General features: G+C 33.5%; 1 protein-coding gene across 1 annotated transcript in view; it reads left to right on the forward strand.

Annotated features, from left to right (window-relative positions):
* The window catches only part of CHIC1 (cysteine rich hydrophobic domain 1), a 57,680-nt gene extending 45,984 nt beyond the window's left edge, over positions 1–11,696 (forward strand). Inside the window, exons 4-6 of the mRNA XM_070605763.1 lie at positions 3,757–3,813; positions 4,075–4,134; positions 5,429–11,696. Of these exons, the coding sequence (XP_070461864.1) occupies positions 3,757–3,813; positions 4,075–4,134; positions 5,429–5,479 (168 nt within the window). The 3' untranslated portion in view covers positions 5,480–11,696. The remainder of the gene's footprint in view (positions 1–3,756; positions 3,814–4,074; positions 4,135–5,428) is intronic.
* Positions 11,697–12,092: the final 396 nt, after the last annotated feature.

The following is a 12,092-nucleotide window of genomic DNA, read 5'->3' on the forward strand; positions in this document are numbered from 1 at the left end:
CTGTTATTTTATAGAAGTACAGCTGAGTTTTACATGTTAATTTTGTATCCTGAAACGTTACTGAATTTGTTTGTCAGCTCTAACAGATTTTTTGTGGATTCTTTAGGATTTTCTACACATAGGGTAATGTCACCTGCAAACAGACATAATTTTACTTCTTCCTTTCTGATTTGGATGCTTTTATTTCTTTTCTTGCCTAATTGCTCTGTCTAGAATTTCCAGTAATATATTGAATAGAAGTGGCAAACATGAGCATCATTGTCTTCTTCCTCTCTTAGGGGAAAAGTTTTCAGTCTGTCACCATTTAATGTGATGTTACCTTTGGGATTGTTTTTAGCCCAGAGCCAGGAGGGTGGCTAACATTCACCATCTGTCAGATCTACCCAGAATATGTCTGCCCTAGGAAGCTGGGAAGATGGGAACTGCCACTTAGTTGTCAAGCAAGTTTATCAGCTCTCCCACCACACAGATGTGTACCAGAAAGGGGGACTGCACTTTTCACCAACTGTCCTGCCTATATTGGAGAAATTGGGGATAGGGAAATGGGTGCTGCCCTGCTGCCACTACCCACTTGATATAGACCTTCTGCCACACAGAGCTATGGAAAATAGAATCTACCTATTTTCACCATCTGCCGAAACTACCCAGAAGAGCTATTCCACTCCAGAGAGCTGGGAGATCTGGGAACTGCCTGCCAATCAGCTCCCAAGCTTGCTAAAACAGTTCTTTGACAAGGCAGAGCAGTGGAGATACGGGTGTAGTTCCTAGCTCCAAAACCAAGACCTCCCACTGTTCTTACCTATTTTCCATAAATTTTGTTGAATAAATACTTCTTAATATGTTGTAAGCCCTTTGATCAATCTCTGGAACATTTGAATGTTTGTCCTTGCTAATACCGATTAGCTTAATAGTTGTCACTCCAGGGAAGAGATTTCCCTAAGGTCCTTACATGGCCATTCTGAAAGGGCTCTCACTTTCTTGATGTTATCTTTGACAAACAAAAGTTTTTAAATTTTGATTAAGTCAAATTTATCACTTAAAGTTTTCTTGCTTATGCTTTTTGTATCATATCTAAGAGGGCTTTGCCTAACTCAAGATCACAAGGATGTACTCCTTTGTTTTCTTCTACTTGTTTTAAAGTTTCACCTCTTACAATTAGGTCTTTGATCCATTTTGAGTTAATTTTTGTGCATGATGTGAGATAAGGGTCTGAGTTCATTGTTTTTCTTTAGAACAGCCAATTGTCCAAGCACCATTTGTTGTAAATGCCATTACATGAGTCTTCTGATTCATGAGCATGGGATATCTTTCCATTTTTTTACCTCTTCTTTAATTTATTTTAGCAATGATTTTTAGTTTTCAGTTTACGAGTCTTGTAGTTCTTTTGTTAAATTTACCCCTAAATAATTTATTCTTAATTCTATTGTGAATGCAATTGGTCTTTTACTTTCATTTTCAGATTGTTCATTACTAGTTTGTAGAAATACAATTGATTTTTATGTGTTGATCTTTGTATTACTTTTCTACCTAGTGTCACAAATTTCCACAAACAATGGCTTAAAAACCTTTTATTATTTCATAGTCAGAGGTTTGAGCACAGCATGGCTCACTTGGGTTCTCTTATTAGGATCTCACAAGGCCAAAATCAAGGTGCTGGCAGGGCTGAATTTCTTTCTGGAGATTCTGGGAAAGAATTTACTTCCAAGAACATTCAGGTTTTGGCAGAAATAATTTCTTTCTTATCCTTTCTATGTGGCCCTTTCCGTCTTAAAGCCAGCAATGGTGGTTTGAGTCCTTCTTGTGCTTCAAACTCCTCTACTTATCCTTCCATCAGCCAGTAAAAGCTCTCTGCTTTTAAAGGTTGATGGAATTACGTTGGGTCCACCAAAGTAATCCAGGATAATCTCCCTATTTTAAAGCCAAATGATTAATAACTTTAATTACATCTGTAACATCTCTTTTGCAATGTAATGTAACATATTCACAGGTGTAACTCCAGAGAGTGAAGATCATGGGGGCCAGAATTCTACCTACCACAATCTTGTTTCCTGCAAACTTGCTGAATTTATTTGTTCTAGTAGTGTTTTAGTGAATTCTTTAGGGTTTTCTCCATGCAAGATCACGTTGCCTGCAAATGAACCCAGTTTCACTTTTTCTTTTCCAATCTGGATGCCTTTTACTTTTGTCTAATTGCCCTGGCTATAACTTTTAATACAATGTTGAATAAAAGTAATGGGAAGAGACATCCTTGTCTTGTTCCTAATCTCAAGAGGAAAACATTTAGTCTCCATTAAGTATGATGTTAGCTGTAGGTTTTTCATTGATGCCCTTTATCAGGTTGAGGAACTTTCCTTTTATTCCTAGTTTTCTTAGGATTTTTATCGTGAATGCATATTGGATTTTCTCCAATGTTTTTTCTAAACCTATAAAGACGATCATGTGGATTTTGTTCTTTCTTCTATTAATATAATGTATTACGTCAATTTATTTTTGTGTTCTTGGGATAAACTCCACTTGATAATGATGTATAATCTTTTTCATATGTTGCTAGATTCAGTTTGCTTAGTATTTTGTTGAGAATTTTGTGTTTATATTCATGGTATTATTTTTTCTTTAACTGTTTGGTAGAATTCATCATTAAAGCCATCTGAGTCTGAGTTTTTCTTTGGGGAATGATTTATGATTACTAATTCAGTCTCTTTATTTGTTACCCATCTGATTTTGTTTAGAGAGATTTCATCAAGTACAATGACCCCGCTATTCTCTTGCTGGCATTGTCGCTGATCTGGCCCACTGTAAATGAACTGAATATAATTGCCATTGATTGTTATCTTACATAGTTGAACAGGTAGAATAGATTTTTTATGTTGGTGCTTTGGAAATCATTTCAGATATAGTCTGATTTTGCAAATCATTTAATTTTAGGAGTAGTTGTAAAATTTAACCATGGCTACTAGCCTTTTTTAAAATCAGAAACCTTATTAAACTTTTCCAATAAGAATTAAAAATGCCTAATAATCTTTTATTTTAATGTTTTTGAAGGTTTTGCAAACTTTTCTTACTCTCTACAAAATACATGCACTCCAAATGGAGAAACTCAGCCTCTGTCCCCCTATTTACTACAGTATTGCTTCTCTGGTTTATATTTATTCCTCTAAATACAAGTTTTATGACTGACTGTTTTTAACATATTCTTTTCAGTGGAAATTCTGATATATGTTGGCTTGCTTTATTCAGCCTATAGACCTTGACTGACTACTATATGGCAGGCATTGTGCTAGGAACTCTGATAGGAAAACTTTCTATGAGGAATCCTATTAGTTTGGCATACTATGTGTATATTGAAAAAGTAACCCTGTGAAAAGGTAAATGAAAATGTAGATTAGGTCCATAAAGGAACTACTAGCAGTATTGGTAATGTTTTCACAATACTCCAGTGAATGGACTCACAACACAGAGTAGTTTATATATATTTACAGAGTAGTTTATATATATTTCATTTTGAAAAGCATATATTAAAATCCCATATATGTGTGAATCGGTACATGGGGGGTGCTTATTATAACAGTATAATAATCATCCAAAATATTGCTCCTCTTTTAGCAGTTTCTGTCAGTTACATTCTTTTTTTCTGATTTCTAATAGAAAAACAAGAGGAGAAAATAATAGAATTTTATGAGTAAGCAGAAAAATATAGATACAGATAGTTTACAAAGCTCTTCAATTCATCTTGTAACAAAGTCTTCTTTCTCTTAGACCAGAAGATCAATTCAGAAGTTATTAGAATGGGAAAATAACAGATTATATCACAAGGTAAGAAAGTTGAAGCAAATAAGTGCCCCATTTATATATTTGCATTATTAAATTGAAAGAATGAGAATTTTTCAGGCCACAAAGAATAGATTAGAGAAATAATACTCAATTTTTAATGTATATTCTTTACAAGGTATTTTTAAACGCTATGTTTTATATCTTACACTTATTTCTGAATTGTTTTCAGTGATTTATTCAAATATATCAATAATAATTAGTATAAATTGATATCAAAATTCTTAACAAACTCTACTTTCTTAGCTTGCTTTGCACTGGAAGTTGACTAAAAGGAAATGCGAAACTAGCAATATGATGGAGTATGTAAGTATGCAGTCGTTTTCAATTACATTTTTTGGATTCCATCCTAAATGTTACGGTTTACTATGTTTATCATTTGTCAGATCTTCCTTCTACCTTTTTTCTCCTCACCCTGAACTTTTGTAAGTTGAAACATAGAGGTTTCCTCCCACCTTCTTTAGATTTGTAGCCAGCACAAAATATCTTGAAAGCTAGCAATATTTACATCTTAGAAAAATCTCAGCTAGTGTGCTCAAATGAAAACATTGCACAGCCTTGATCTTCTTTTAATGTAGGTGCAAACCATTGCATCTGGCGACGGGTACAACTGCTGTTGCACGAAACTATTTCTAAATGTAATCTTGTCAAAATTTGCATAAAATAGGAATTGACTTCTGAATTCCAGATTCATACTTATTGCTTTTTTTTTTCCTTAGCTGACATTTAATTTTCAGTGAAAATACTGTAGCTTCCAATATTTTTTTACTGAAAGCTATGCAATCTTAATCATAAAACATAAATTCACATATAGCCAATGTGATAAATTCAGCATCATTAATATTCAAAAGAATATGAAATTTATCCAAGCTTCAAGTTGCTGACATGCAGTATATATTTAATAATAAACATTCCATTTCCATTTCATGAATAAGGATTATTATGGTATCTTTCTCCACTTTGAATAGTTTTGGAAAAAATGTGCAAATGACCACAAATCTAAAATTCACTATAGATAAAACCTTATATAAGCTATTCTGAATTTATATACTAAACTTATATAAATTTGTGTATTAAATGTATATAAGTTTATAAATAGGTTTTTATTAATCAATCCATTTGGACACTTTATTATTTTTTTACAAACAACTTGTAAAAGATAGTAATGCTCTACCAATATCAGCTGCTTTAATTGAAATATATATAGATGTAATATAGGTAAAAGTATTTTTTCTAATCTGTATAACACTATTTTAATCTCTTCCACTTTCCTAGAAAAAGGAGGGGCAGGGTGGGGAAGGACAAAATAATGTGATACGGTTTGCTTTTCTGCACCTAAACAAATAGTTATTGCAAATCAGGTAATAAAACCCATTAGCTACAATAAGTAGTTATGTTAGTTAGCCAGTTTAATTTCATTGCCAATCTAATGATAACTTATAGTGAGTTCGTTTTTAACTGTTTTATATATATCACTTACTTTATAGTATAGGACCAAAATGTAGTCCTGTGAAAAATGATTATAGACTTTCTGAGTTATTATGTTATAGTAAATGAAAAGTATTTTGCCAATATATTCTTGTTTGTTTTTATTTTGCAGGTAATACTAATAGAGTTCTTACCAAAATATCCCATATTCCGACCTGACTGAGGAATTTTATTCGGTCACTTCTGTGTTACCTGTCATTTCCTACCCTTAGTGCCTTGTAGATGATTTTGGAATGAAGATGGTCTCCTTTGCTGTGTTCAACTTATTCTTTATAACGGTAGAATGTTCTCCTCACTCTTTTATTTGTGTTGGTTTCAGAAGAAAATTTGCACATCTTTTTTTTGTTGTTAAATGAGGCTTGTGTTTTGCACTCTCAATTTTTAAATAAATACACACACACACATATGTATATATATATAGTTGCCACTAAAGATAAAACATCAGTGCTGGTGTTTGGAAAACAAAAACTTGTTCTGAGCATGCTGCCTTATAATTTTCATACTCACTGTTTCTACATATGCATCATTTTTCTAGGCTACTTATTGCTCTATAATCCCTTACTGGACATATGTAAATAAGCTTTTGGTAGCTTTTAGAAATGATTTTACCCTTACCTGCTTTTAAAGGACATGCAATTAATAGCACTGGTTTTGTCCTGCACTTTGCTAAGTTATCACTTATGTTAGTGGATAAAATATTTAAACTCCTAAAGACTTGTAAATATTCTCTCTTTGCATAATGTAAAATGTGATATGCCATGGTTTACAGAATGTAATATTACTCTTACTGTATTGCCAACAATTCTGCATAGATTTTAATATGAATGAAGTTTGCAAGCATCCTTTTGAATGTATAGACTGTTAACATGCTGTTTTATGGCAAAGCCGTAATAAGTATGTTAAAAATTTCAGGTGTAGGGCAGGGTTGCCCTTTGTAATGAGTGGATTAAAATTGAAATCATTGTCTGAGATATTCTGCATTGCACCTGAAACCAAGAACCTTATTTTTTTCGTTTAATTCAATAAATTCCCATTTTGTCCTCCACTCCCACCCCTAAAAGAATTCATTTGACATGTGACACATTTCACAGCCTCACTGTCCTCATTTATTTCCCTTTATGTATCTTTTCCCTCATTTGAAAATACACACAATTATGATCTTTAAAAAGTGTTTCAAGATTTCAGATGCCTTGGGAGCTGTCTAGACCCACGAAAGCCACTGCTAACCTCTTTCTGGATTTCTGATATTTTACTTTGGGAAAGAGGAAGAGCTAATTGAGAAGCTGTACTAAAGGATATATAGTGGCTGATTCATAATTGATAAAATACTCTTAATCCTCTTTTTGAGGATCTTTTTTAAACATTTGGATATTATTAATGAGGAAAGACAAGTTTTAGACAAAAGTATTTTAGTTTATAAATTCACCACACATGTAGCCTTTTTATTGGTATGTGCATATTTCTCTCTTTCTCTTCACAATTAAGATGAGTGAGAGCACCACACTCTAATTCTTCTAGAATTTGAATTTTTAACATAATGAAAGCTTTATATTGTGTTAATTCAACTGCAAATGTATGCCTGTATATAGGCATTATTTGTAATTCATAGTGCTAAAAATAAATTAAAAGTATCTATGACTGAATAATATTTTATTTATCATCTTACTCTTATTGCTTTTAGTAAACTTTTTTAGGCAAACATTCATCCCAGTGAAGAGAATAATCATTTCTTCATGCAAGGTCAAACCTTTTAAAGCCACTTTTAGAATTTATGCTTAATTTCAAATCCACAGTCCTGGACCAGTAAAAGAGGGAAAAAAGAGACACTATTTGATATATGATTGTAATTGTTTGCACAGTTTTTCACCTCCCTCTGTAGAGCCCCATTACCCCCATGCCACCCAGCCACCCAGAATCTCTAACTTTTAATGTATTGTGTGTGCCTGCAAATATCATTTGTCTGTCTGCTGCAAAATTGAAGGTGTATTTTTGTAGACAAGGTGGAAACCTCTGAGAATGCATACCAAATGTCTTGTTTTATAGCTAAGGTCAGGGAAAAATTGTATCTGTGGTTTATGTTCCTTCTAATATCATCAGGTTTATGCTTCAAACTGTGACAGTTTAATACCAAAATTTATTTCCAGCATAATACAAAATGTCTAATTATCACGGATAGAATAATTACTTTTAAGTGTCAACCCTTAAGATCTCCCTTTTTCTGTAAAATTTAGGATTAGAATTTGGCCATGTAATAGTCATAGTAACTTTTTCTGCCATGTATGAATCACACTTGATTTTACTCAAAGAACAGCAGGAAGTGGTGAATTGTTTCCATGAAACTAATATTGAGACAAGAATAAAGTGCATCTGGAGGTGACAGAGTAAAATTCAAGTTACAGTAGTATCTGTCATAAAAATCATTTGGCAGCATATGTAAACTTAATTTTAAAACCTGCTCTAGTCACTCTTAAATTTATTATTTTATTGTTCATTATGCTGGTTGGCTCATCTTATTTTCTTGTACTACTCAGAAAATACCCACTTTTCTCTTTTTCTTTCTTATATGACTGCTTTTCCAAACTGTTGTTTTTTGGAGGGGGCTGATTAGCAATTAGGTATTTTAGAGTGCTTTGCGCGGTGGGGGGTGTTTTCCTTTCAATGAAATTGGCAGCAGTAAATGCTGAAATGACAGAGCACACTGTGGTCATTAATTCCTCCCCATCGACCTTTTTTTCTTTCATCCTCAGGATAGAACGTACTTGGATATTTCAATCAAGTTAGTAAAATATTTTTGTGAAAGTTGTTTTTAGATTGAAGTAATTTTGAATTTCTTTGTTACACAGTATTCCTTTATAAAACCTGCTGTGATAGTTTCCAGAGAAAATAACATATATTTGCCAAAGTATATAAAGCTTTGAGGTTACAAGTTAAAATTATTCCTTCTCTAACTTTCCCTTATGCATCTCCACCCCCATTGCCCCTTTAAACACCTAAATTGTGTATAAAATGGAATAAGCTCTAACTTTTTCAGCTGCTCTTTGTTCCCCACTACCCCCTGTATTAATTTGGGAAAGAGACCATTGTAGTCAAATGTTAGAAGTAGGTAGAGAAGTGCCTTGTCTTTTTTGAACAAAAATAGTGTTTTATGTTGAAGGAAGCAGAACAAATGAATTGGTAGATCATCAGATTTAAAACCATCCTTTTCAACAAAGTATAAGAATATTTCACTAGCATATTATATTTCTTCTGTTTATTATTTAAAGCCTGTTTTGTTGTTTTCCCCCAATCATGTGATCTATTAGTGACAAAATATTACAGAACAGGACTATCAGTCACTTACAAAAGTAGTATGATTCTAATGCTAGTAAACATGTAATTTAACATGGTTCTGGAAGAGCAATGGTCTTTGATTGAAGCCCTAACAAACCGACTTAAGTATTTAATACACATACTATTCATATTATTATGACCTATAAACACTAATGTCTGAACAGTTCATCAAAGTGTGCTGATATTTAGCACTCTACCATTTTTAATGTAATTTATTCTTGTTTTTTCGTAATTTGAGTGAAGTTCCATAACATTTGCATGCCTTCGAATAAACAGGGTTTTTTCAAATGTATGAGAGCTTTAAAAAATCATTAGCATTTTAATTTTGTTTACAAATAAACCACCACTTAAAATAAACCTCATTACTTGAACATAAAGCCCCCAAACAATATTTCATTAGAAATGATTATATTGACCTAGGAGGATATAGAAATATATACACCCGTTTAATTGGAGAAGTTTCACATATTGGAAATACTTTTTGCTAATTTGATTATAAGATGCTCAAATTCATTGAAATTAGGTCCTCTTATGCCTGTAAAACTCTGCTTTAGAAAAAAATCCATTTTGCAACAATTGTCAAATTGTTCGAGTTCCTTTAAATGGTGAACTATTGGGCAATTCTCCACAGAAAAGGAATAGATTTTATTCATAATACCTGTTCATGTAATATGTGGACTAAAAATAAGGAGATATATATTTTCTTATCTTGCTCCAAATTTCTCTCACCTGATTCTAAGCCAGTCTTTTCATTTTGATGATGGCAACCTGAGAATGTGTTCCAATTTCTGTAGACTTTGTCAGAGTCGTACTATCTGAGAAAATGATCTAATATGATGGGTTCCAGGCAAGTCACTTAAATTACATGTCAGTCTCTTCATCTGTGAAATCATGGGGTTGAACCTGGAACTGTACAGAAAATTAGAGATCACCTAACATTCTGTGATTCAAGGAATGTTGAGGAAATTTTTTCTCTACAGGATCCCAGAATGATTTTCCTCAGATGTACTACCCTTGGTGGAAACTCTCACAGTGCCTTGCACACAGTAAAAGTTTGATTTGCCAACTGGCTCCTAGCTGATGTGTGTTCTTATCACACAGACTCAAAGAACCTGATGTCTGCTAGACCTCAGCACCTCCATGGTGATAAGAAAGAATGTAGTTTCCCTAGGAACTGAGAACTGAGGTCTGTGGGCTTTGCCTATGTGGAATCTGACTATGCAGTTGGTATTTGGGCAAGAATTATAGCTGTGACAACAATGGAGATATGGGAGGACCCGCTTTGACACTGATGTGGAAAGAGTTTTATATCCTATTCAATATCTGCTTCAGTGTCTTGTTAAGTTCCATATCCTCAAAAAGATCTGTTGGAACAAATTGATAATATTAGATGCAAAGAAAAGTGGTGTGGAATTCAAACCCAAGTCACTTCTGGTTTAATTCTTAGCTCTGCTGCTTAATTCCTCTGTACCTCATGTCCTCATTGTGGAAGTGGGGACAATAATCTGGACCTACCTCACAGGGGAATTGAGGATCTTTTCATATATTAATGTGCTTTTGAAGTTGACTGAAAGATGTACTGGATATCATAATTTTGTAATTTCTAAATAGATTCCTTTTAATCTATGTTCTTATGTTTTCTTTCTCTGTCAAACCCTACAGAATGAGTGTTGCACTTAATCTATTTTTTCTGTAGTAAATTTTGTTAATAATCCCCTATGTGTTAACATGGGTAATTGTGTTATGTTAATACTTGATTTAGGGAGGAAAAGCAGGTGAGTGTAAACCAGTGGTTCCCAACTTGGGGCAGATGAAGATAGCAGTGGGAGCATCCTTGAACCTTTTTCATTAATTCAAAAAGTATACTAGAAATCATACATTTACCCATAATATTCCTGCTGCACAAACCAACTAACACATTGCATTTCCATGCATATTGCGTAAATTTTTTCAATTCTGTCTAACACTGGTTATCACACGCTAACCAGAAGCTGTGAATTGCAGTTATGCTTTTGATTAATAAAAATATGAGAAAGCCTATTATTACATGCAATTTAGTAAGTAAAATACTTGAAAACGTGGAGAAGGAATAATGTAAGGATCCTTATGGTGAAATGTTGGGAGCCACTTCTATAAAGGAACTAAAATTATTTGACCCTCTCCACAGGTTGCTTACCCAGTCCCTAAATAATAAAATGCTAGATTGTGTGTGTGTGTGAGTGTGAGTGTGTGTTGGCTGGAGTGAGCTATATAACTCCAGGTTAGAATTTGCCTTCAGTTTTTTCTGTTTCAGAATGATCTAACTGAGCTACTTTATTTTGGTGTGTATATGCACACACATATAGGATTGCAAATGTGGAAAGTGTTATCATGTCATGTTCTAGCATTGGAGTAGGTATCAATTTCTGAGTCTCAAAGTAGTTCTGTGTATGAACTCATCATGATGAGTCAAGGCAATAATTCCTCAAATGTTCCTTTTATTCCTGCTTATTTTGTTTGGTTTTATCTTGGCTTAATTTTCTTAATTTTACAGTTTTCTAGTAAGCAAGTAGTGTAAAATTTTTTTAATGCCCGAACTTGGAAACAAGTTACAGATGTTTGAAATTATATAATCTGCAAGCTCGTTTGCCATCCTTGGACTAACCACATACAAATAGGAATCTCAGCTGCAAAAACAGGAAATCCTGGGAGCTAGAGAGCAGGCATTGATCAAAACATCTGTTTGAAAAGCCTAGGATTTCTTCTTTTTGGGAGAAGATTCCTGTTGGAACAGCTTTACAAGAAAAAAATAAAAGTGGATATGTCCATTCAAACCTAGAACTTTCATGCATCTTGTATTGTTACATAGCCTGTGGAATGAATTCATTTTTCTCCCTTGAGTTTGGGAGTAACTTCCCTGGAAGAACTCAACCTATACACAGCTGTGCCAAAATGAGGGATACCTGCCTCTCTGAAACTTTCACTGCTGCTTCTGTCGTTGTTCACTTGTCAGATATAAAATTTTATTATCTCAGGATGCAAAATTACAATAAAGTGCAAATCTATGTTAATGAATTGAATTGTGTTTTCTTTGGTGCATCTTCCTTTCTTCCTTCCCTACCCTGTTTTCATCATTATTAGGTGATTACTTAAGGCCTTTTTAAAAAAATTTATTTTGCATACTGCTCCTTCCTACATTTGCTAGTGTTATGTCTGACCCTGTAAGTAATTCATGCTATATATTAGCTTAGGGGGCCTGTGTTGTGCCCAGTGTTTGGCATCTGACTAAGTAGGAACTTGTTTCTAAATGACTTTGCATTCACCCTGCATGCCCACCTGTGAACTGTAAAATTTAAAGTACAAATGGAGTTCCACCTTAGTAAATGTAATTTTTTTAGTGCAAGAAATGTTGAAATGTGAGGCTACTTGACAAAAGTTTTGACTCTTTGTCAGCAGATCATAAGAAA

The sequence above is a fragment of the Equus przewalskii genome, chromosome X, assembly GCF_037783145.1.
Source record: "Equus przewalskii isolate Varuska chromosome X, EquPr2, whole genome shotgun sequence".
NCBI classification, from domain to species: Eukaryota; Metazoa; Chordata; class Mammalia; order Perissodactyla; family Equidae; genus Equus; species Equus przewalskii.